Source organism: Corylus avellana, chromosome 1, assembly GCF_965113065.1.
Source record: "Corylus avellana chromosome 1, dhCorAvel1.hap1.2, whole genome shotgun sequence".
NCBI classification, from domain to species: domain Eukaryota; kingdom Viridiplantae; phylum Streptophyta; class Magnoliopsida; order Fagales; family Betulaceae; genus Corylus; species Corylus avellana.
The window spans coordinates 43,653,631-43,679,959 of record NC_142490.1 but is presented as its reverse complement, the minus strand read 5'-3'; the positions used below and the strand labels follow the sequence as shown (position 1 = coordinate 43,679,959).

General features: G+C 34.5%; 2 protein-coding genes across 4 annotated transcripts; both read right to left on the bottom strand.

Moving 5' to 3' along the window:
- Positions 1–408: 408 nt before the first annotated feature.
- Positions 409–3,593, bottom strand: STP12 (sugar transporter protein 12). Its single transcript, XM_059582134.2, has 4 exons — positions 3,240–3,593; positions 2,821–3,143; positions 1,213–1,842; positions 409–1,119 (listed from the first exon to the last, which is right to left on the bottom strand). The coding sequence occupies exons 1-4, from the start codon at positions 3,373–3,375 to the stop codon at positions 643–645; spliced, it is 1,566 nt and encodes a 521-aa protein (XP_059438117.2). The 5' UTR covers positions 3,376–3,593; the 3' UTR covers positions 409–642.
- Positions 3,594–18,473: 14,880 nt separating this feature from the next.
- LOC132171148 (ARM repeat superfamily protein) lies at positions 18,474–21,242 on the bottom strand. Of its 3 annotated transcripts, none has more exons than XM_088516593.1 (2): positions 19,393–21,242; positions 18,474–18,883 (listed from the first exon to the last, which is right to left on the bottom strand). In XM_088516593.1, exons 1-2 carry the CDS (start codon positions 20,918–20,920, stop codon positions 18,843–18,845), a joined length of 1,569 nt encoding a protein of 522 aa, XP_088372719.1. In that variant the 5' UTR covers positions 20,921–21,242; the 3' UTR covers positions 18,474–18,842. The 3 variants fall into 3 exon arrangements, with proteins under 3 accessions (XP_088372719.1, XP_088372727.1, XP_059438372.1); XM_088516601.1 differs by having other exon boundaries at positions 18,474–18,871; XM_059582389.2 differs by having other exon boundaries at positions 18,474–21,239.
- Positions 21,243–26,329: the final 5,087 nt, after the last annotated feature.

Below are 26,329 nucleotides of genomic sequence, written 5' to 3'. Positions count from 1 at the left end.
CTGCAATTGCATTAGCACTAGAAAAAAAATAAATAGACGAAATGGTGGAAATCCCAATAAGGAGGCCCTTTTTTTTTTTATTATTATCAGAGTAGGTACTTCTCATTAAAAAATCACAGAACCAGATCTAATAATAACAAAAAGGAGGCCTAGGTATATTCAATTGCATCAAATTATTTGGCTAGAGATGGGTGCACTAGAAAAGTCCAACCTATATCATCACATAATATTAATTGTTAATTAATCCAATTCAATAATTTAGTCAAATTAACTATAATAAGAAGACAATTAGGGGTAGGGACAGTATTGGAATTGCACAAAAAAAAAAAATACATCTTGACCGAATACAATCTAGCATTCTCAAAACCAAATTATTTATGCAATGTAAATTATTAGCCTTAGCAGGTCGACAAAACAGATCAATTGTCATCTATATACTGGAATTTCCGTTGTAAATGAAAGACAGGACATTTGTAAATTGAAACTTCTTTTTTTCTTTTTCTTTATTTGTGGATAGTTTTGAGACATCATAGTAAAACCAATACAGATATAGCCTCCACATTGAAACCATATACCCAATAGTATGTACTGCTAAACAAAGATCAAACAAAAAACAGAGAAAAAAGACAGATCTTTGTCCCATCAGACGTTTTTCGTAGCCTGGGCTCCCTTGGACATCTCCACGTTAGGGTAATCATCATCATCATTCACGAATCTGGACCAGTACCAGTGGGACTTCCATACTTTGTTCATCTCTTCAATTGGGATGTTCTTTGTCTCAGGCAAGAAGAAGAAGATAAAAATGGACATCGCCACCACAAAGAAGGCGAAGAAGAGGAACAACCCGAACTTCATGCGGCACAGCATTGCTAAGAAGGCTTGGGCAACAATAAATGTGAAGATCATGTTCACTGACACGTTTATACTTTGAGCAGCAGATCGGATTTCCAGAGGGAAAATTTCACTAGGCACCAGCCACCCGAGGGGTCCCCAAGACCAGGCAAATCCTGCTACGTAGATGCAAATGAAAAGCACCACAACAATTGCATACCACTTGGGCAATTCACCTGGATTACCACTTACTCCAAATTTAGCAGCAATTGAAATTGCAACAACAAGCTGCACACATGCAGAAAATCAAAATAAACAATGGTCAGTTATAGTAGTGAGTAAAGATAACAATTCATATGTCAGGTCGGGTTCAGATTGTACCTGGCATATGAGCATCTGAGCTCCACCCTCAAGGAAAAGGAACCTTCTTCCCCACTTATCAACACCATAAATGGAAACCATGGTTGCAACAACATTAACAATGCCGGTAATCACAGCAGACATGAGGGAAGCATTATCTCCGAATCCAATGGTGTTAAACAAAACAGGTGCATAGAACATGATGACATTGATTCCAGTGAACTGCTGAAAGAAGGGAATTAAGATGGCCATGGAGAGGTGGGGTCTGTATTTTCTTTGCAACAAGTTAGTCCAAGGGTGCTCCACAAGCCTTGATGCTTCACTTGCCGCAACAAGGTCACTGAACTCATCCTCAACATCATCAATGCCTCTAACTCTTTTTAGTTGAGTTTTGGCCTCATCCTGTTTACCACGCTCAATCATGGAGTTGGGTGTATCAGGAAGGACTAGTGAACCAATGGTGATTATAAGGGCAGGGACCACGGCTCCACCCAAACTCAACCGCCATCCCCAGCCACCCTTGATCTTGGCAAAGAAGTAGTTCAACACATTGGCAATAAGGATACCAACTGTGATTGATAGTTGGAAGCCAATGTTTAGAGCACCTCTGAATTTGTAAGGAGCCGTCTCTGAGAGGTAGAGTGGCACAGACTGTAATTACAAAAAACAGAACAAAAAGCCAAAATTAACAGCTAAACCAATATTTTAATTTTGTAATTAACAGATGATAATTAGATGGGAATAAATGAACAACACGTCGTTCTCGGGCGGGGCCAGATGTTGATGTCAAGTTGTCATGCTTCTTCGGAAAAATACAAAGTCTTTAATTATCAATGAGAAAATCAAGCAAGAAAACAAATGCACATGGTATACTTGATTGATTGAGCCGCTATATTTCAAATTGCAAATTTCTAATTCAACGCCGTGGAATCCATAAGTAAACTATGGCGGAAAAGGAGTGCACAACAGTGATGTCGTTGCAAAGAAAATATGGCATATAGAAATGACTTTTTGGGACGATAATTGTAAATTAAAAAAGGCAAAGTTTAAGACTTCGGTTACTCAAAAGTCTTCTCTCCCACCCGCCCTATTAGTGGCTATTTCCGTTTGTAGATGAGAGGGGGGAAAACCACGGTCATCTTTTCTTTTCCAACCTTTCTCAGAAACCAAACAGTTCAATTCTACTTACAAAGCTCAACGCACAAATCAAAAAAATAAAAAAATAAAAAAAAGTGAGAGAGAAGCAGAGATGAGTACAAGCCCATATCTCTGCAGCCGAAAAGCAAACAAAGAGTTTAGAAGCCCATATTCGGATCAGAAACAACTTGGTATCAGAAAATCTTTTTTGTCAACATTCCAAGCAATTGTCTCATTGCATAAATAAAAGATCTGAAAGAAAAAATAAGACATATTCAACCAAAAACCCCCAAAGAAAAGAAAAAAAAAAAAAAAAAAAAGGTGAAAGCATCTCACAACCAAAGGGATAAAATAAAGCATTGTGCTTCATATTTGTTTTCAGACAGCACACTTTTTGTTCTCTACCGACAACTTTCAATGAACCAAAACAAAAACACAAATAAACCCCACAAATAATATGATCCCAGATCAGGAAATGGAGAAACACAATACCTGATTGGCAAACCCAATACCGAGACCAAGCAAAATTCGGCCGACGATGAGCATCCAGACCGCTTGGGCAAAACCATTGAGGATGGCACCCACGAAGAAGAGCACACCTCCGAACAGCATGGACAACCTTCGTCCGAATTTACGTGTCACAGTGGACGCCCCGATCGATGATACGAGAGCAGCCAAATACAGCGACGACGTGAACATGGTCAGGGTCTCGCTGTCATATTGACAGTACTGGTCGGTGGTCGTCTCCGAATGCTTCTTCCGGTACACCGACGGGAAGAACTTTATCAAGAACGGGTCCATGGACGTGACCCCACCTATCAAAAACCAAAAATAACACATCAAAAATCGTCACCAACATTCAAAAAAATCAAACAGTTGATCAAGATTTGGACTTAATGGGTGCTCTTTACCAGAAATTCCAATATCGTAGCCGAAAATCAAACCCCCCATGCCCGCCACGATACATGTTACAAGCACATATGGAGTGAGGTTTCCCGGGTACTCCCTGCCTGGCACACCCGCCGGAATTCCTCCTACGGCAGGCATTCTCGCTGGTTTTTCACGTCAAATTTTTGAAAAGAGAGAAGAATGGCTAAAGAGAGACTGATGTCTACCGTATGAGACAACTAGAGCCAGGGGAAGAAGGAACCTACAAGTCTCCCTATGGTAATGGACACATACACCAAGCTGGAAAAAGGATGGAGCTTTTCTACTGTCCTAGCTGCTGTATATATAGAAACTAGACGAAGACTTTTTCTATTTTTTCTGGTTTCAGCCAGATAAGATTATTTCCAACTACTTAAAATAGGACCGTCGCTGAGCTGTCAACTACATAATTTCTTCTTATTCACAAAATCAACATAATTTCGTTAACTTCGTTTTTTTTTTTTTTTTTTTGTTGGTGCAGATAAGGCTTTAACGAAGCTAAACTTTCCTAGCTTTCTGGAATATAACTCTTTTCACGGTCGCTATTAAATTGCATAAAATCACGTACACCGTTGGATCGTCTTATCGATATAAAAGAGTCGGTGGCATCAATTTACACGTCATATATTACTCATACGGATAGGGATATATATATATGTGATTCGTATATGTCTCGGGTTTGAGTCAGCAAAAAAGGTTTCAAAAAAAAATATTGAGCTTATCGGTGTCGGGATAATGTTGGATTAGTACAGGCTGTGGTACGTCGGCTCCGCTATTATGGCGTCGTAATAATAGTGAAGTGGGGGATACGTGACTTAAAAAAGGCCTTTACAGCAGAGTACAAGGACCATGTGACGCCCCCAGGATAAATACAACTACGCAATTGTACGACTTTCTAGCCATGAATTTCGCTTAGGTTTTTAATTTTACAAACAAAAAAAAAACCGTAAAATTAAATCTAAACGGTTCAAATAAACTATAAAAACTGTAATTTTTTTAAAAAAAATTTTAATCCTCTAACAATAAACATCCATTTGCCCATTGGATACTGGCCATGTTGAGTCGTTGACCCAACGGCCAACAGATCGAGCTTCACCGTGTTCATTGCCTGCAAACACTGAAAAGGTTTGTGAAAATTTGAACTTTGTTTTGTCTTTCATGGGGTGTTGGAGCAGATGTGATTGGGCGGTGTGTTTTTGTTGCCAGTAAAAATCTGAGAGAATCTTTCAATTCAAATGGAAAATGGGGACAACGGAAATTAATGTTTCTTTCTTAACTGTTACTGGTCTTTTTATACGTTTTTTTTTTTTTTTGTTATTTTTTTTTTTTATCTGTGAGTTAATCCTTATTCTCAACGTTTTAATGGTCTTTGATTAGATTGTCTGTTGCTTTGTCCTTCTTCCATTGTCGAAGTTCTTAAACTAACAATATAATATGATATCAACCTTATCCAATATAATTATATATGTTTCTTTGTGTGAGTTGCCCAATGTGAATGTAAATGTGATTATTCAAATGAAGCTATTATATTATATTTGTTTTTTTTTAAGAAATAGTAATGTTGATATTCCGTCTTCACACTTATTTAGCACACTCAATTTACATCAAGTAACGTATGTTTAAGTGGCTTTCCATTGTGTTTTTTAAATGAATATGACTAACATAAAAAATCACTTAAAATATATAACGTCAAATAGTATAAAATAAATGTAAAGAGCAGTATTATTAAAAAAAAAAAATTATATTTTTCCGCGTACTTGGTGACTTGGTCAATGTAAAAAATATTGAACTTGTGAACTTATAAATATAGGTATCCAAATGAATTTGTTATCATAAACTATCTTTTTTAATTATTGTTTAAATATTAATTAACAGGTTAAATCCATCATTCTCTAGCTATGAGTTTAAGTTTTTTTTAAAAAAAAATAAATAGTAATTTAATATGGTATTAAAGTAGAGATCTTGACTTTAAAATTCATCTCAGTAATTCGTTCACTTATTTATGAGAAGTTTGAACTTATACGTGAAGAGGAGTCCTTCTATAATATTAATTCAAAAAGTAAATTTAACATTTTTTTTTTACTAACTAAATTCAACTTTTGAAATAAACGCTAATTTTTTTTACTATGGGCTCGTGAAGTCTGTAATTTTTTTTTTTTTTTTTTGCTATATTTGCAATGCTTAAATTTACATTATTGTTTAGTGAACTAATTAAATATTGCACCGTTGGAATAAATTTTACCTAAATTGATACTGCATATGATATGTCAAGAATTAATCCTGATCACACCTTTATTTAAGTAGTTCCTAATTTATTGAGGCAGTCTCCACCGTTAAATTTAATGAATTCTATGGATGTAAATGCCTAAATGGGCTACGTTACCAAATAGTAACCTACATTTCCTTTATTTGCTTCAAACTCAACTGGCAGTGCTAACTAACAGTCAATAGTAATTAGTTTTTACAAATCTTAAAAAGTACAATGCACTGTATCACTAAACTAATTACTTCACATCGATTATTATTTCTTCAATAATTATGTTACGGTTATTTAATTAATAACCATATATATTTTGTTACTTACTATTAATTAATAGCCATAAATTAAAGAATATAAAACGCATATATATATATATATATATATATATAATAACCATATATAGTGAAAGCATTGCATAATTTTTATTATTAAGTAATAGCCATATATATTTTGTTACTTAATATTAATTAATAACCATAAATTAAAGAATACAAAACATATATAATAATCATATATAGTGAAAGCATTGCATATATATAAGAGACAAGAGCATTAACTAGTTTTATAAAATTTTAATAGGTTTGATTATATCTCTTAATATATTAGGACATATACAAATTGTACATATACAAATTAAATTTTGTTCCTTAATATAGGTACCAATTAAATTTTGTTATCTAATATTTTTTTAAAACAAATAATTAATATTATTAATTAATTTTTGACGTGTAAAATAATGGCACGTCAATAATTATTGAGGTGTCAAATGATACCTCAATAATTATTGACGTGCGGAAATACGCCACGTCAATAAAGTTTTTATTGATGTGTCACTGTAGCCACGTCAATAATTATTGACGTGGCAAAAAGTGTGTTACTGCTTGCCACGTCAAAAAACACCCTATTTTTTGTTGTGAAGTTTGGAGTAAGACTTCATTTCTGTATTTAAATTAATAAGGTAATTTTTTAACAATATATGCATATGAAGATTAATAAAAACAAAATTTTGGTTTGTTTGTTAACCCTCATTCATTTTCAATTTTATTTTTCTATTTTCAAAATAAAAATATTGACAAATAAGTTAAAACACAAAATACTCAAAACTATTTTTACCTTTATATTACTTCCCCCCCCCCCCCAAAAAAAAAACCCATCTAAAAAGCATTAACGAACACTACCTTCAATTTTCATTTGTGTCAATTTAGAAGCAAATTTTATTGGAAGGGATATATATATATATATATATATATATATATATATGAGGTTGTTCTTGTCCTATCGTTTTTTTTTTTTGTTTTTTTTAATTTTGTTTGGAGTATGTTGACTCTAACGGTAACCCAGTGCAAGACCTAATTATAAACATTACATACACCCCTAACTCTTTCCTGGTACAAGGTTTAAACTTTAAAGATTGTTAGAACATATATTTATATTAAGTCGATTTATTTTTCTTATAAGAATATTTCTCATTTAGGTTTGACCATAACCAAATCCACCTACCACAATTGTTTTTTTATAAAGCGCTCAACTACCCCAAATTCTTTTCACTCTCTTTTCTCTCTTTAATTCTCATATTTTATATAAAATTCTACAATTAACAGGGGCGGAACTATGTGCTAGGGTGTGTTCCCCCAAAATTTTATAATTCTTTATATATATATATATATATATATATATATATATTATGAATTTGTCCTCCAAAAATAGTATATTTGTCCCCCAAAAATTAACATATTATGCATTATTCCGTTTATATTTTTTTTTCTTAGCCATCTTTCTCGCATCTCATTTTTCTTGCATTTATTTGTGTTTTTTTGCGCAAAAATGTAGAATATGATAAAAATAGTCGTCCCCCCACTCTAAAAAGCCTGGTTTCACCCCTGACAATTAATCATGTATGTTCTTCCGTCAAGTATTTTTTTTCAGCTCTACATTTTACTTTGAATACATGCGTGTCTTTAACGAGAAGTAGATATATATATACCGTTTGATAAAGGAAAAGAATCTTATACGACGTAAAACTACGTGTGGTTGTAAAATAATTTTGCCGCAAACATCGCGATTAATAATGGCAATGTCTTATTCTTCCAAAGAGCAACAAAAATGAGATATTGATCGGTCGTGAAACCATGGATCCTTACCCCTTTGAAACTTCCATATGGCGGCCTTCCAACAAAAGCGAAAGCTGGAGTGGGAAAACGAAAGTGGACCAATATAAAGAAAAAGAGAATCAAAACAAAAGCGAAAAAAGAAGTTGGAGAGTTTCCTTCACTATTCAAAACATCCCCTTTACGATTTCTTCACTTTAGATGTTTTTATGGAGAGCTTCGTTGGGAAGCTTATACCCTTTAGATTTTGCTTTCTCGTAAATGATACTCAAAAACTTTTTTTTTAAGCCCTTGATTCAGATGGCCGGAAGAGAGAATGAAAGATCAATCAAGAATGTTTCTGAACACATGGTTAAAAACAGTCCATCAAACTAAATAATGTGCACACTAATTGCATTTCTTAAAACTTTGCAAACCTTCAAGCTATACAAAGATAACAACTTGACATTAATATCAGTAATAATAGAGGTAAAACCAGATGTCGTTGTTGAATAGCAAGTATGATTGATGTTGATGGCATCTCCTTCCAAAGTTAAAGGATAAAAATCCCGAGAGAAGAAGCCACTTGAGATGCTAGCAATGTAGATTGGGCTTTAGTGACGGCGGCGTCAATTATAGAGACGTTTGGTAGAAGCATAGATAATCTTATTAGGGTCACTAAAAACCATAAACATTAAGATTGCACTTCAAACATAAGATATTTAGAATCATAATAGTAATTGTGCGGATCTGTTTTTTTGTTTTTGTTTTTGTGTTTTTGTGTTTTTTTTTTTTTTTTCCACCTTCTTGGTTAATTGCTTATGTTGTGGATATCCTCTAGGGTTAAGCTTAACCCCCTTTTTTTCCCTTGTTTTCAACAAAAATTATTGTGAAAAAGGCTGGTCATGATGAGTCATGACAGTCCAAACCCATCAAAGTCACGATCAAAGTCAGTCTGTGAACCTGTCTTCGGCAGGCTCAGTCCAAACACATGCACAAGAATTCCAGTTGGGCACAGCAAATGTGAATCAATGAATTAAGGACTGCCAAAAAAGTGACCCACATGCATGTACCCAAGGTAATTTTGTTGCATAAATAAAGCTCACAAATACCTTAAATGGTCTAACATAACATAAATTACTGAACTTGTTGATCGTATTAAAAATTATTAGTCTTAAATAACTTGGTTTAAAGTGTTCAAAAGAGGCTGGCTTGAAGCCTTGACCGTATGTGAAGGCAAGCAGTGAAAAGGGACCCTTCTTGGCTTCCGCAGTCGTCTTGTATTAATCCAGGGGCCTGCAATTCCAATAACTATTAATGGGAGATTTGGTTGGGTCCCTCTATAGAGTACATGCGTCCTCAAAGGCTGATTCGTCACATTCACACGTCTTGTCTCTAATGGGGGATGGGGCATATATAGAGACGCGAGTAGTTGCTATTTGGTTTTGTGTCATCACCCCAACGTCTTGCTTCGGTGTACATGGAGCGTAGACCATTGAATGGCATCAAGTTTTATTTTACTTCACATTTTTCAATATTTTCTTAAATTTTAAAATTTTCAACTCATTTCCATTCTATCTTCATATAACTTTTAAAAGGGTTAAATACTAAAAACCTCCATAAGGTTATGACACTTTATTTTTTTTCTCTTAGGTTTTGATTTGTATCACAGGAAATACCTGTAGTTTTGATAAAGACTAAATTGATCTTTTCATCTATTGACCATTAGTTGACTTAATGGAAGTCCACGTCACTAACACGTGGACCAATTAAAATTCGACACCTGACATAAGTGGCTACGTCATTAGTGATGATGTGGCCACCTAATTAAATTTTTTATTTAAAAAAAAATGGGGGGAGCCACCAAGGGGGTGGCCGAAACCACTCCCAAACCACCATTGGGGTGGTTTAGACCACCCCCTTGGCTCCATGGGGGTGGCCGAAACCACTCCCAAACCACCATTGGGGTGGTTTAGACCACCCCCTTGGCTCCATGGGGGTGGCCGAAACCACTCTCAAACCACCATTGGGGGTGGTTTCGGCCACCCCCATCCAGCTAGATGGGGGTGGCTTGGCCACCCCCATGGCTGAAGGGGGTGGTCGAGTCACCCTTTGGCTGGCCACCCCCAATTTTTTTTTCTTCTTTTTTTCTTTTTTCTTTTTTTTTTTGGAAAATATATATATATTTTTTAAAAAAATAAAAAATTTAATTTGGTGGCCACATCATCACTGAAGACGTGGTCACTTATATCAGGTGTCGAATTTTAATTGGTCCACGTGTCAGTGACGTTAACTTACGTTAAGTCAACTAACGATCAATAGATGAAATAATTAATTTGGTCTTTATCAGAATTATAGGTACCTCCTGTGATACAAATCAAAACTTATGGAAAAAAAAATAAAGTATTCAAACCCTAGGGAGGTTTTTAGTATTTAATCATTTTTAAAAATATAACTATGCATGCCCTTTGTTAAAAAAATTAAAAAATAAATAATAATAATAATTTAAAAGAAGACGACCAATGACCGCCTTTCCTTCCTTTTTTTTTTCCTCATTTTATAAAGGATATTTTGGTCATTTTCATTTTCTTTCTTAAGATTTTTTTTTTAAAAAATGGAATGAGTAATTGAAAGATTAAAATCTCATATTACAAATTTTAAAAGTTTAAGAAAGACATTGAAAAATGCTTGATAGTTTAGGGCAAAGTGAAATGTCCTCTCTTCTTTTTTGTTAGCTGAATATTATTTTAAACTACTAAAAATAAAATAAATAATTTATTAAAAATTTATGTTTTTAATTAGATAAAAATTTATAAATAATAGTATTTTAATAAAAATAAATATTTTAATCTTTGAATGGCCAAACCTCACTCTTCCTTTCCCACTCCGGATTGGAAGTGTGGAATTTTTGGTTTGAATCCCGTGAGCCCACCTTCGCCTCGACTAGGTTCCATTGAGCTATCACTAGCTTGAATTTTCGGTTTAATCTTTGAATAGTCTCATTAAATTGTACTAATTAAATTAATTGAAAATCACTTTTCTTTTTTTTTTTTTCTTTTTTTTTTCTTTTTTTGATTTTAACTATTTACTTTTTTAAAGTACTCACCAACTTCAAATTTTAACTATTCACTTTTACTATTTCATTTAAATATTATCTTTCAATTATATTTTTTTATGTCTTTTTCAAACACTTTCACTTTCACTATTCTAATTTTATTATTTTTTATTCTAAACAAAAAATCACCATTTTACTAAAGCTAGGAAGGAGTTTTTGTTTTTTTTTTTTAAAAAAGTAATTTAACTCACCAAAATAGCTAAAAAAAAAAAAAAATCTATTTTGGTGAGTCTTCTTAATTAGGCTGCCCACCGCCAACTTCTCTGCATTGGAAGCATTCCCATTTGCATGCCCATGCATGCAATTTATGCTGCTCTCTCTATCTTCTTCAAAATCGAAAGAAAAAATTAATTACACTTGTTATACAAGAGCGCGTTAATGGATAAGTATTGCTCCTGGATAAGGCAGACAGAGGCTGTTCCTACAAGCAACTGATGAAGTGGACGTCAAACCTATGCGTAGGAGATTGCGTGGGCTGTCCTGTTTTTTCGTTAAACTCAAACTGTGGCTCATATATATTTAATATAGCATCTTATATCGTGGATTATGCTAGCAAATTGTGAATCTGAGACACCCACAATGAGATGGATGTCTGGTTGGTTGGAAATATATTGACCCGATTTTGTTGGGTAAACAATATTAATTTATCCTTTTTTTTTGTATTTAGTTATGGTAATTATAACATCTGTCTTTATTTTATTAAAACTTGAAGAATTTTAATTTATATATTTGTTTTTTCTTCTTGGCTAGACATGTTCATCATCTTATCCCTTTTGTTGGGGCGTACAAATACCTGTGACTAAAAGCTGAAAAGGAAAAGGATGGGGATTAAGAAATCAATTATATTAAGATAGAATTTTAAAAACAATTGGAAAAGTTGTTTTCAAGCTTAATCATAACTAGATTCACATGGAAATTAACACCACATATTTTCAACTTGTCTACGTGTCACATTAGGAGTCTCTAAAGACTAGAGAGTAGAGACAATATGCAGCTTAATTTTTTTTATTATTATTTTTGGATGAGAATGTTTGTGCAATGTACTTAATTAATATTGATTGTAAACCGTGTTGTTTTATCTTATGCGTTCAAACTCGTGGCAGACATGCCAAAGATTAATGCCCTACTAATGCTAAGAGCATTATTAGCATTAGCATTAGCCAAATTTTCTCAAAATTTTATCTAAAAAACTATTTCAACTACCAAACTTTTCAAAACACTCTTTAAATCTTCCTTTCTTCTTATCTAATCTTTCTTTATTCGTTCATTTAGTCAAAAGTGAAGAAGAATTGGTGTAGTTGGAAAGAAAAGGAGAAGAAAAAAAAAAGTAATAAAACCCCTTTCGGCTAGTCTACGGTTGCTCTTGGAGAGCAAATTACAGCAATGTCGGTTGTGATATGTGTGGAGAATTTGATGATTTTTAACCAAAATTTACCAATAATGCAAGATAAGTATGGCCTAATCTCTATGTTTCTCTCGAATAATTATAAATGGCCTACTTGTGTCATGCTAAGAATGATGTGGCTATTAAAATCACTCTTGGATCAAAACTTAATAATGATCAATCACAAGCTCAATAGTGATTTTAATAGCTACATCATTCTTAATAGGAGACAAGTAAACTTCCTAGAAATATTACTTGTTCCTCTCTTCACATGTCATTATATAACGTAAGCAAAACGATCAATTATTAGCGGTGTTCATGGCTTTCCCGGTTTGGTTCTTAATTTCATGGCCAAGATTCTACAGACAACGTCGTCCTTTCACGTGATATCTTGTGAGATTCATAACTACGCATGATAAATACAACAAAATGGAGGTCTTTGTTTGCTACGTCCGATGTGGTAGTTTTGGAGGTATATGTGCCTCGATCTGTTAAAATATGTTTTAATTTAATTTCTTTTGTTTTTGAAGAACTATAATACAAACTAAAACAGTTGCCGTTGGATGCTTCTGCATTTCGCATGCATTAAACAATTCATCGATCAGCTTAATTGGGCCGCATCCCACTATTTTAGGTCAATCACCTTTAACTTATAATAATATTTAATTAAAAACCCTTTTTCTTTTTTCAAATGCTAGTAATGATTTCTTTTAGTTTTTTTTTTTTTTCTTTTCAAAATGCTTGTAATGACAGCATGATCTTCTCCATTGTCTGCAGAATCTTCAATATCTGCAGAATCTCCAACATTTATTGAGTTGTTGTCTATGGAGCTGTTAATAGCTGTATCATGGTTTACAATAAGGATATGATCTAGCCGTTGGAGTAATATCTAGCCGTTAGAGGAATATAGAAACGGAAAGGAATTAATAAGGAAAGATGAGATTATCTACTGTTCCGATCGAGTAATAGTTTATTCATAATATTTTTTTATCATTTCGAAAAATGCATTAAGCGCCCGTTTGAAATTGTGTTTGAGAAGCTTAAAAAAACACTTTTGACAAAAGCTTAAAAATGAAGCTTTTGTCCAAAAACTCTTTTTGACTCAAAAAATTTATTTTTTGAACGCAATTCCAAACAGGTTCTAAGTAAAGACAATAAACTTGATTTAATGATGTGAATTATTACAATAAATTGCTTCCACGACAAATTTGGATAAACTTATTTGACATTATAAGAATTTGGAAAGAAAAATGTTTAAGAGGCATCACAATTTTCTTTTTTATTTTTTTATTTTTATTAAGTTATAATTTGAACATTAAATTGATTTCTAAAGGCTTTGATGAGATGAAATATATAGAGGGGGGTTGACTGTTGACTCCAGGAATTCAGTAGACAAAGAAAAATATAACAATGTACAGCAGATGGCCCGGCATGCAGAAAACATTATTAAGTGGACCACCTCTTGATTTCTTTGAACCTTCTTCGGTCCTGCCTAACTACATTAAAAGAACTATGGACTCTTCGGTCCGCTTTCTCTTCAAGTGGGTCCATCCTCCCAATTTACACCGCCATGGGCCCATCAACACTGTCAAATAAATTTACTTTTATTTGAAAAAAAATATATATATTGGCCAACGTTTGGATTTTTTTTTTTTTTTTGGTTAGTTTTAGGTTTTTTCTAGAAGTTTTTTTTTTTTAAGGGTAATTTTGTCATTGGGGGGACATTGACAATGTTTTAGTAGTTTGGAGGGGACATTGTCACAATTGAAAGTTTGAAGGGACATTGTCAATTAGGTGGTAGTTTGAGGGGGTATGTGGACTTTACCCAAAAAATTACATGCATGCATTTGTTTTTGGGGACTAAATAGAATAAAAAATATTTACATGATGTCTTAAATCAAGTTTTTTTTTTTTTTTTTTTTTAAAAAAAAACAATATAGCCCCCAAACAAATGAAGCTGACAGCGGGGGACATGTTGATGCGACCAAAGCCACCCAGTGGGTCGACAGAAACATCTTCATAACCGCACGGGCCGCACTTTCACATGTTGTGGACGTCGGTTGGTAAAAAGCTTGTCGATCAGGATTATTTTCATAAATTCAAAAAAAAAAAGGGAGGGCGGCGGCTTCTAGGACTTTATTTATATTTTAAATCAAAATTATGGAAAGTATTTTATTTAGGAGTGTCAAGTGTGTTTAAAAAAAATAAAAAATAAAAAGTCACGGTTTTAAAAGCTAATCCCATTTTTATTAATTGATTTTAAACCATTATACAAATTTATTGAGCACTGTTCTCAAATGGTAGCTCAATTAGCTGGAGACCATGCCTTATGAAGTGGAGGTCACTAGTTTGAATCCTCTTTTCTCCTCTTGTGTGAACATGTAAAAAAAAAAAAAAATACTGAACATTTAACTGTATTTTTAAAAGTTGGGTTTTGAAATCCACATTTTTGTCTCATACTGCACATTTTAAAACTGCTAAACTAAACATACAGTCACAGTATATGATAAAACTATGGTGATTAATTTAGATAACTGGGTAGAATGGTGGAAATAAGTAATGATATAATGAGAATTAGAGTCTTCTTTGAGTCCTCTTAATTGTAATATGACTTTTAAAATCACTACTAAATCACAATTATTCAATAATATATAATTATCTAAAATTCAATACTAATTTTAAAAGTTATATCACATTTAGAAGGATTCAATAAAAACTTTAATCCTTTTTATATTATTACTCGGCGGAAAGATATCATCCTCCCTTAAAGTTCAACATGTTCCATTGATAAATAATCTGACTAGGATATGCACCCAACAAAAGAGAGAGAGAGAGAGAGAGAGAGAGGAGCTGCAAAATACAAGTGTGGTCCATATAAATTATATTTGCAAAAATACAACAGAAGAATTAAGATGAATAAAAAAACCTATAAAATACGTGGATCTGAGTAGTGTGATATCTGTTCATGATGGAGAGTTGAAAGGTTTTGGCACTTGAAAACAATATGAAGGTAATTATGAGCGCATCAGAGGTTAAAGGGGTGATGCAATTATTTAATCTTGACCATTTATTCAATGGATTGGACAAAAGCTGAATGCATGAATTAAACATCCACCTTGTGCAACTATTCAAATCTTTCATGATTTCTATGCATTAAAACTTGTTTAACATGGCCCGCGGTGGAATAAGTGAAGCAAGCAATACATGATAGTTTTCCACTAAAGGAAAAAGTTTACCGCATGAATAACGGGGCTATAAAAAGTCAGTGTGAAAGAAAAGCTTCGTGTTTAGTGACCATGATGAAGTGGGTGGGGTTAATTACGTGATTAAGAGCAGCATTGTGATGTCATTCTAATGATGTCAATATAGATCAAAATGGTCGGTTTAGTGTTCGTGGATTGGGTTTAAACTTTTTGGAAAGGGAAAATATTACAACTTTTTTCTCGGGTAATTTTATCCATTTAGTTTTTGAAATTATAATTAAATTTGTAAGGTACGTTATATCAATCTCACGCACACTTAAACTCTACCTATTTAATGGTGATTTTAAAAAATAAAAAATTTGAAAAAGACCCCGAGAATAACCTCTAGCACATCTCTTTAGATAATGCGATCATTTACTATAAAGTTTTGGATTTGAACTTTGTTTTAATTATTATTTTTTTTAAATTAAATATTTTATGTGTTAGGTGTAATTGTTAAAATATTAATTAAATAACTAAATTTATTATTTTTTTTATCAATTTAAATTTTAAAAATAAGTGATGACTTAATATGCCTAAATCTCTCATTTTCCACTTTTACTAAATCAGATAGGTTTAGGTAAAAGACTTCACTTTTATTTCTTTTTTTATTTTCTTTGTACTCCTAGCACAACTTTATATTTTGAAAGCAATGGAAATATCATTTTACCCCCACAAAATAAAAAAGTACATCTTAGACTCCTAGAGCCTGTTTGGAATTGAGTTTGAGAAATAAAACTTTTAAGTCAAAAAGAGCTTTTGGGTAAAAGCTTCATTTTTAAGCTTTTACAAAAAATGCGTTTTGGCCATTTTTAGACTTTTTAAACCCTTAAAAGCGCTTTTAATTGTTTTTACTCTTTTCCTCAAACGGATTTTTTGAGTGTTAAAAACACTTTTAAACTCCTTAAACGCAATCCTGAACAGCTTTCCGAATTTATTATAGACCAAAAAGAATGAGGATTTGGTATTTTTAATCCGCTTGTAAAGAATCTGACATCTTCAGCTTTGTTGAATGGAAGCATAAGCTAGCAGAGATGGACAAACAGAAACCCAATGAATGAAACTCCATCCAATCAAATCAATCAACTTCTAAAGAGAAAAAAAGGGTATATGAAGTAGAAAAAGAAGGGAGAAAGAAAGACTCATCTCTCCTAAAGCATGACTGAAATTCAAATTTATATAAATTTGAAGACAAATCTTCTAACAGGTAAACACAAGCATATTTCAGCCTGTAATGGTGAAATGGGCCTGTAAGTATAAGCCTATAATGGTTACATGGGCCTGCTGGTAGGCCTATATTTAATTCACCACAGGGTTAGTTTTCCGTTGGGTCTCTCTAGCCCAAGTCCATCATAGCCCTCATGGACTTGGGGAAGGGACGACCCAAAAAGAAAGAAAACGCTTTTTCAGTCACAGACCAAGAAGATGACGTGTTAATCTCTCCTTGATTGTGTTTTTCTCAAGGCTCGCCCAACAGATCATCAAGTCATATGGACGCTCAAGATTGCTTTGGGAGAATGTGTCTCAACAAATATGCTTAAAAACACCAACTGATTTCCAAGATTTAAAAACACAAAAAAAAAAAAAAAAAAAAGTGTTTATTAGGGAAATAAAACGCTTAGTAAAGTTTAAACTGAGTAAAAAATTATACAGATTTATAAGGCTTTCAAGCGATAGTTATTGGACAAAGGTCATCTGCGGCCCAAGGTTAACATAGACTGGGCTATTATGGCCCAATTTACAGACAGTGACAAGTCTAGGCATCAATTTATGTTGTCTTTGAGGCTCAACCTTGAAAAGATCAAACTTTTTATGGGCTCCATGCTCATCAGAAACATGGAACATACAATTTTCAATTCATTTTATTTGGAAGACTAAAAAAAAAAAAAAAAAGGAAAAGTTATATATAATCTGAAAATAGAGGAAAGATAATATTGAAATAAAGAACGAAAGAAAGAAAGAAAGAAAACAGAACATTATCTTATTTCCCAGACCCACAATGAAAGAACCCATTCGGGACTAGGGTGGAAAAGTAAAACATAAGAGGGTCCAGTCTCTGGTTCACATCACAAAAATGTTTTCAAAGGGTCCCCATGCCTGTCGTGTATCAATGGCCTACTTAATCAAGTTCCATCACATCCATCTATCCCTGTGTTTTAATTTGTTTCTTCTTTTTGTTGTACTTTTTTTTTTTTAGGAAAAAAAGCACCATCTGTGATTCTCTTAAAAAGTTTTCAAAATCAAATGTACTTCTATGTTTATGGTTTGTCAAAATTTTATAATTGAAAGTTGAATCCCACACAGAAATAAATAAATAAATTCATTTATAATGCCAATTCATACTAAGTTATTGCTTTAAAGCAATCTTTTAGGGTATGCACTTGTGTGAGAGTATTGTAAGGTGCCCTTGATAGCATACGTTTAGCCATATCGATAAGTTGATAGTTGTTAATTTTTGGACGGTTATGATCATACGACTTGGTAATTTGATATGGATTGTAGAATACTTAAAAAAATAGATCAAATGGTTGGATTTACTTGATCGTCAATAATGTCAACAATAAGATTAAATTAATTTTATCCAACAATTAAAATTAAGTAATCGTTAACGGTTATTTAATTATAAATTTAATAAAATGGTCAAAGTTACGTGTATGTTAAAATCGAATGGTCAAGTTTTAATTATCGTTGAATTACCAATTATTTTGTATTGATTCCAAAATTACCGGTTTGACAATGAACATACATTATAAAATTTTCTCAAAAACCTTTCTACGGTTTTAAAATTCGTATTTCTCTAATTAGAATAGAAACTCCGAGATTGTTTTCGTTTCGATGAGTTTCGTTTTGTGCAAAATACAATCAAACTAAAAAAAAAAAAAAAAAAACTGAGCTCCATGTGTCATAAAAGTGTTCACTAGCATATTGGTGGGAACAAACAAACACCTTAAGAGGAATGCTTTTTTGCATTCTACAAAGTACATACCATCTCCCCACCATCTCTTCTCTCTTTACTCTAAAAATATTGAGATGCTCTTAAGAGAGATGGTGAAGAGATGGTCTTGAGAATGCATTGTAGTATCTCCCAATACCTTAATTCTCTTTTAGAAGCATCGAACAAACACCAAAATACAATAAAACTTTAGAAGCATTTCTTTATTCGCTTTTAGATTTGTGTACAAACATATTCTCTCTAACTAATAATTCACCCATCCAATCAAGATAATTGAAAACAGTATTATCTAAATCCTTTCCTTGGATGCGAGAAGACCAAAATTGTATTAAAAAACAAAAATCAGCAAAAACATAAATACCTTTCTAGTCTACCAATATAAAACTGCACAAGAAAGGAGACAGGACTGGCTAAATGACAAGCAAATACAGAAGGAAACTTCATCCATCACCATCTTTTCTGTCCATGATCGTAGCTGGACAAAAGCTTGATACTCACTACTCACATGTCCATCAGAGTATCATGCCCTTCACATGTGCTCCCTCTTCAAAACGTGCAGAAGATACATGCCTTTCCTGTCTCCACAACTAAACTTAAATAACTGCAATTGCATTTCTTTATTATTATATCATTCTTTCTTTTCTCTGCAAATTTCATTCAACAATGACACAACATGTTATAGGAAATCTGTAACAGCAGCTTTTATTAGATTTCTATCTACCTGCAGAGTTGCAGTTACAATCTTCACAAAAAGCTGTTCTAAGCCTGTTTTTTAGCAAGTGGAAAATTTTGAAAAAGTGAAAGAGAGTGGTGGCATTGACAAAGAATAAAAAAAGAAAAAAGCAAAACTTGGCAAACACTTGTGCAGATATACATCTAAAACAAATGGAAAATTGCATTCAAGAATGCCAGATTCCATTCAACATGCTGCGAAATCTGTTTGTGGATAGCTTTCTGACAAGTTTCTTGGCATCAGAAACTTCGGCTTGGGCAAGTTTCTCTATGTTTTTCAGATACCCAGAATTCACAATCTTTTTTTTCACACTATTGCAGCTTGTTAAGGACGTTAGTATAGGGAGCAAGAACCTTCTGTTACCTGAATTTCCATCCTCAGAGTCAAGCAGTTGCAAAAGCATCCCAATATTCCGGTCATCCTGCGCGAACCTCTTTCGATTTCTAGAGACCAAGACCATGCCGGAGAGTGCCTCACCTGCCATTTCCCGAACTTCAAAAGACTTTGCATTGAGAAGTTTAACCAGCTCAGGCATAAACCCTGCATCACCCATTGCTTTCTTGGCCTCCTCCGATGTCCCACACAGCCTAAACGCCACCTTCAGTGCCAATTCTTGAATCGAAACCTCCCCATTGCGGATAAAGTACATAAGCTGATCCACAAACCCATAATTCATCAAAATATTTACAGCAATTGCAGAAGAGAAGCACAAATTCTCAATTGCCCTCAGTGCTACCTCCCTGGTTTTGGAAGAATGGGACCATTTAGGATCTACAACACGCACTAAAGCGCGAATTCCTCCTTCTCTAATCACCATCTCCCTAATCAATTCATCTCCAAATGCTATACTTTGAAGGAATTCAATCGACATCATCTGCAAAGCTTCATCTTTAGACCTTGCAAGCCTGATAAACATCAAAATAGCACCTTCTTCAACCATAAACCGCTTGATTTCTTCAACCCCAATGAGATTTCTCAGCACCCCACATGCAGGACCAACCAATTCTACCTTACAATCAACACCAGAACATATTTTCAACAGCGCAGTGACTCCCCCATGAGCCGACACCGACCACGCGTTATCGGAATTCTGGGTCAGTTTCATCAGACACCTTGCAGCACTCTGTTTCCCCAGCTCAGACCCACACTCCAAAACCCGAATCAACGGCGCGATAACTCCGGCTCCGACCAAGACCACCTTGTACGAATCAAACCCTGCAATCACCGAGACCACCTTGGCAGACCCTTCTTGGATCTCCGTCTCTGACGAGTGAAGAAAACTCACCAACACGCTCACAACATCATCGACATCCAACATTACTTTCACATACTTCTCGTCGTCGACCACAACCTCGTACAGATTAAGCAAGGCTTGCCTTTTCATTCCTGAATCTCCAACCTTCATTCTGTTCAGCAAGTCTCGTACATAAAACCGCATGTCGTCTTTGCAAGCACCAAGACCAGGCTTTGAAACAACCAAGGCATACCCTTGAGTTAAAATCCCAGCCGTGTACATGTCCGACAGAGTCTTTACGTGCCGGCCGATTTTCGTGAGGATCACATTCAGGTCGCTCTGCATGAGAAGCTTCCCGCTATAAGAGAGATCGACGCAACGGCGAGCGTGGTCGTAGCAATCGTCGACGGTGACTAATATGGCCGATACTAAGCCTGAGATCTCTGGGTTTCCGCTGGAGTATTCGCAGTTCTCCGTCGCCATTAACCCCGAGTTGAGCTCCTCGAGCTTGCTCCGAATCGATTGCCATTTCGCTGCAAACACTTTGGTTGAGTGCGTCAGAGAAATCAAAGAAGATATGATTTCAACGGCTCGCCGAAGATTGTATATTCCGGCGGATGGTTCCGGCGAGCTTCGGTGTGGATTTTCTTCTCCCATCGTGGTTTTCACTGGTTCTGGGGGAAACCCATTTTATATCTGGGTTGGATCCAGGCGAGGTGGGCGGGCACGAATACTCCGGCGAGAAATGAGAGAGTTTCTGGTGAAGAATGGAATCTGAGAAATGTTCGCATAGTACACTCAGAGATTGGGGCTCTGACTGCTTATCTATGCTTATCCTCTGTTTGCAGCTGGAAATGAATGAGATTCAGTGTGAATTTACCGGACTAACCTTCTAGGGGGACGCGTAATAGTTACAGGTCAAAGGGGTGGTGTTAGGGTCAGTTCAGGCATAATGAAGATGAAAGGAGTGGTTCAATCTGTTGGGAGTTGGAGCATATTTAAAGCTGGGGATGCTTAAAGGGAAAGGCGCTGGAGCCTGGATGAATGAAAAAACAAAAAAAAAGTCTAGGTTTTATCTTTTCTGATAATAATTTGTCAATTAATTAATTAATTAATTAATTAATGGCTATATACAATGATACTGGAAAAGCAAAATACATAATACAAAGTGTGGTAAAAGCAATGCTTACATTATGTGCTTGTTTTTTAAATTATTATTTTACTATACTTTATAGTGAAAGTTATTAGTTAGCTGTGACTCTATCATAGTTTTACTGTACTATTTTTGTCATATTAGCAACTTCTTTTATCTTCTTTTGCACTCTTTTTTTTTATTATTATTTTTTAATTTTTTAATTTTTAATTTTATTATATATATATATATATATATATATATAATAGAATATCCAATCATTTTCCTTACACAGTTGAATTATAGTATATTGTTTTAATTAAAAATATGAGGTAAAATTATAGAGTTAATTAAGGTTCAAGTTCAAGATTTTGTTTATAATAATTATAACAACAAATGATTTATTGCCACTAGTTGTTGAGAAAAATTTGTATAAAAAGTTGAGAGTTTTTACTTTTAATTTAGACTGCCTAAGATTGTGAATGAAAAAGTGGGTTGAGAATGACTAGTAAAACAGGTACCTGACATGATCTGTTTATGACTCATTTATCTTATGCATATTTTTTTATAATAAGGTTCATCTAGGCGTCATAAAGAATAGTTATATGCATAGGATAAATATGTACCTATTTATTTGTCAGGTACCTGTTTTGCCAACCCTCATAGGTTAGGGTCTTCTACATCATTTGAATGGGAAGATTAAAAAACTAATAAGATATGAGAAATCAAACATCAATATGACAATATAGCAAGGCATGACATGGTTTAATTTAACCTCTTTCTTTTTTTTTTCTTTTGTTTTTTGTAAGAAACTTTAGTTTAAATCCATGGAATAATTAGTGACATATTTTCCTTTAGTTCACAATCGGGAAATTGCTGTGTAATTTCTAGAGCCAAGGAATTTTATCAACTCAAACTTTCCCACTTTACAGAATAAAAAGCAGTGGAGAAATTGATGGCCCCCATTCGAAAATTAGTGATTAAAATCCACCTTTGGGGTCGGAAAGCATAAGAAGGAACAAAGGTGTGGATTAGAAAGAAGCTAGAGAGATGAAAGGCAGCCCTTATGGGCCGGCTGCTAATAAAGACAGTGGTACGATTAGGTGAAAAAGAAGAAAAAGGGTAGCTTTCAGGAGCCTTGGCATGGAGATGGCACAGCTCCCCTCCACGCCCCACCATGTGAAGCTTGATGGATGCCTTGAGCAAGCAGTCACCTTTATGTATAGGGGGAGTGGAGGTAAAATCTCCACACCAATGGAGAGAAAAAGGTCCTTTATTTTCAAGCCAAAAGGTGCATGCCCGTGGCAAAACAATGACAAAAAAGAAAGCACGGGCCATTTCTTTCTTGACCATCCCTGCAGAATAAATTAGAGGATAAGCTAATGAACTGATTGTGGGACAAAAAGGGTTGGAAGATGACAAGTGATCGACAGAAGAAAATTCAAAGAGCCATGATGTGATTTATGTACTAATATACTGTCTTAGTACATGACAAAGTAGCTATAGCCTATATCCCATTATATATCATCACTTTTCTACTCACTGATCAAAGTGATTTTATGTTTAATTTCTAATCACAATGATCAAGTATGCTTTTGCATATATATATAGATAGGAAAGTGTTGAGAATGATTTAGTTTTAATTATGTGTAAAGTGATTAGCATTGTTCTTGCTGAAAGATAATCAAGTGGGGAAAGTCGGCGTTAACCCTTTTTACCAATCCTGGCCTCCATCTCTTTCACACACTTTCTGTCTCTGTAGGCCAGCTAGCTAATTTGCTGGCGAAACAACTCCATCAAAACAAAAAATTTGTTGCATCCAACGATGTCTAGCTTCCTCCCCCCACAGCATAAATGGATCTGCACATGGCCTCAATCCACTGTTAGGACTTCACATCTAGCATATTATACCACTATTGTTTTTTTTTTTTTTTTTTTTTTTTCAAAATAAAAATGTTAATAAGTAACTCGAAATTACTTTCACCTTTATTTAACATTTTTTTCAAACCAATTTTTTTTTTTTTTTAAAAAAAAAAAAAAAAAAAAAAAGCTTTGAGTGGCTTAATATTGTAATCATAAATCCTAGGGTTGATAAACCTTATCTCAATTTGAGAGAACAAGTAGCAGTTTTATTCAAATACATTATTCTTATACACAGACAAAATAGGAGTCCGGTAATAATTATTTTCAGTAGGACCATTCACACCAAATGCCGTACGGAAAGAGTCTATATATACAGGCCAATAATGTAAAACGTACATTGGAGGTTACCGCTCTCTCGAAATAGCCTGTGATATTTTCTTGTGTTTTGTATTATTTGTTAAAGTATTGAAGGTTTTTGTGCCAACAAGAGATGGAGGATGGAAGAGTAATCATGAGAAATTCATATGATATATTTGAGTTGGTTGAAAAACACTTTAACATAGTGTTGGACAAATAGGGTTATCGTGTAGCCTTCTTGCAGATAAAACACCAAAAGACATGTCCAAAATACAGCTCCTAACGACTCTTACGTTATGGCGTTAGGTGCAGTGCCATTTGTATGTGAAAGCAAGAAAGCGATGGCCTACGACAACTTGGCGTAGAAAAGAAGAGAAATTTTGGAGACTGTAGCAGACTCACAGAAAAACCTTAGCTTTCAAGAGAAAAGTACATGTGACGATTTTTCGTCTTCATCTACATGCCAACGGATCAGGGTAATAATAAATAAGACAAATAAGATTGCTTCATGATTTGATGTTTCTCAATCCTAAATAGGATCCTGCAATGTGTTTCACAATCTAGGGGTTGAAATGGTTCTTCAATTTGAAAATTAACTCATTTTACCCCAAACAAACCCCTAGACCGGTTAATAGAGAAACTTTTGAATAATTTTTCAAAAGAAAAAAAATGAGAAAATACATTTTACTCTCTGAACTATCTACTTATTTGCACTTTGACCTTCAATATTTAAAAACTGACACTTAACCCCTCAAACTTTCAAATTATTGCAATTCGACCATTTTGGCCTTTTTTTTTTTTAAAAAAAAAAAAAATTGGGATGAGGGGCATTTTTTGAGAAAAAAAAAAAGGGGGAAACTTCACTGAAGACCTCCGAACTTCCACCCGTTTTGAAATACCCCCATTAAACTTCAAAATCTCTCAATTTAGTCATCTGAGCTTTCAATTGCTCTCAATTTGGACCCCTCCGTCAATTTTAGCCATTAAAAATACAAAAAAAAAAAACCAAAATATCCATGATTTTTGCTTTTTTAAAAATAAAAAAAAACGTTTTGGAAGTTGAAATTTTATACAAAAGTTAGGGGTATAAACGTCATGTAAGTTTAAAATCTGACGGACGGGTCCAAATTGAAAGTAATTGAAAGTTTAGGGGACTAAATTGAGAGATTTTGAAGTTTAAAAGGAGTTTATCAAATCGGGTGGAAGTTCAGGGGTCTTCAATGAAGTTTTTTCAACAAAAAAAAAAAAAAAATTAAAGGGTGGCCGGCCACCCTAGTTGGCCCGAAGCCACCCCAAACCGGACACTCCTTAATTTAATTTTATTTTTTTAACTTGGGATGTGTGCATTTTGGGGGGAAAAAAAAAGTCAGAATGATCGAATTGTAACAATTTAGAAGTTTGGGGGATCAAGTGTCACTTTTTATACATTGAAGGTCAAAGTACAAATAGGTAGATAGTTCAAGAAAGTAAAATGTATTTTTCCCAAAGAAAAACTACTTTGAAGGCCAACCAACTCCATAGAAAATTTCACTAATAGAAAAACAATTTGTTACAATCAGTTTATTCTTACAAAACATTTGTAATCTAGACATAGGCTTGCAATTATAGCAAACAAGAAGTATGTCTCTTATTGTAGCGGCTCCAAAACTCCGACCTCTTTCTACAGAATCTTTTCCACAAACGAACTCATTGAAATTTAGAATTCCGGTGCACCAATGAACTCCTTGGTAGAGGATAAAAATTATTGTGGCTTGGCCATTGTATGCTCAAGCAATCGTCTCGCGAGGAGTTAAGCACACTTCCTGTATAAACTTTGAATTTATTTGCTCGAGTGGGAGTAGAGCGAGGGATATGATTGAGTTTTTTTGTTTCCTCTTTTTTCAAGGCGTATATATAATTCACACATGAAATTTAAGGATTTTGGACTAAAAATATACTAAAAAAATTTAATGACAACTCTTGTTATTGTTGTTATTATTAGGGTTAAATACTAAATACTCCCTTAGGATTTCACTTTTTAATTTTTTTTCTCCTCTAGGGTTTATTTTGTATTACTGGAGGTCCTTATGGTTTTGATAAAAGATCAAATTCGTTATTCTGTCCATTGACCGTTAGTTGACCTAACGGGAGTCCATGTGTACCAATCAAATGTTGACACGTGACACCTACTTAATTTTTTTTTTTTTTTTAAAAAAAAAAAAAGAAAAAAAAAATTGGGGATGGCCGAGCCACCCCATGGCCATTTGGGGGTGGCTCGGCCACCCCCTTTGGCCATGGGGGTGGCCTGGGGGGGGCCGAGCCACCCCCTTGGCTCCAAGGGGGTGGCGGAGCTAGGGGGGTGGCTCGCCCCCCCCCCCCCCCCCCCCCAACCGCCATGCCACCCCCTTGGTGCCCAAGGGGGTGGTCGAATACTGGGGCCCAAGGGGGTGGTCGAATACTGGGGGTGGTTTCAGACACCCCCTTGGCTCCAAGGGGGTGGCTGACCACCATTGGGGGTGGTTTCGGCCACTCCCATCCAACCAAATGGGAGTGGCTCGGCCACCCCCATGGCCAAAGGGGGTGACTCGGCCACCCCCAAATGGCCAAGGGGGTGGCTCACCCCCAATTTTTTTTTTTTTTTTTCCCTTTTTTGTTTAAAATAAAAAAAAAACATTTTTTTTAAATTTTTTTTTAGATTAAGTAAGTGTCACGTGTCAACATTTAATTGGTCCGCG

What these genes read in the sequence shown, in the direction of transcription:
- LOC132171148 (XM_059582389.2), bottom strand. Translation starts at nt 20,920, where the DNA reads ATGGGAGAAGAAAATCCACACCGAAGCTCGCCGGAACCATCCGCCGGA.
- STP12 (XM_059582134.2), bottom strand. Translation starts at nt 3,375, where the DNA reads ATGCCTGCCGTAGGAGGAATTCCGGCGGGTGTGCCAGGCAGGGAGTAC. An exon ending in GTATTGGGTTTGCCAATCAG is followed by an intron (nt 1,843 to 2,820) that starts GTATTGTGTTTC and finishes TTGTAATTACAG; the next exon opens with TCTGTGCCACTCTACCTCTC. An exon ending in CTCAGATGCTCATATGCCAG is followed by an intron (nt 1,120 to 1,212) that starts GTACAATCTGAA and finishes GCATGTGTGCAG; the next exon opens with CTTGTTGTTGCAATTTCAAT.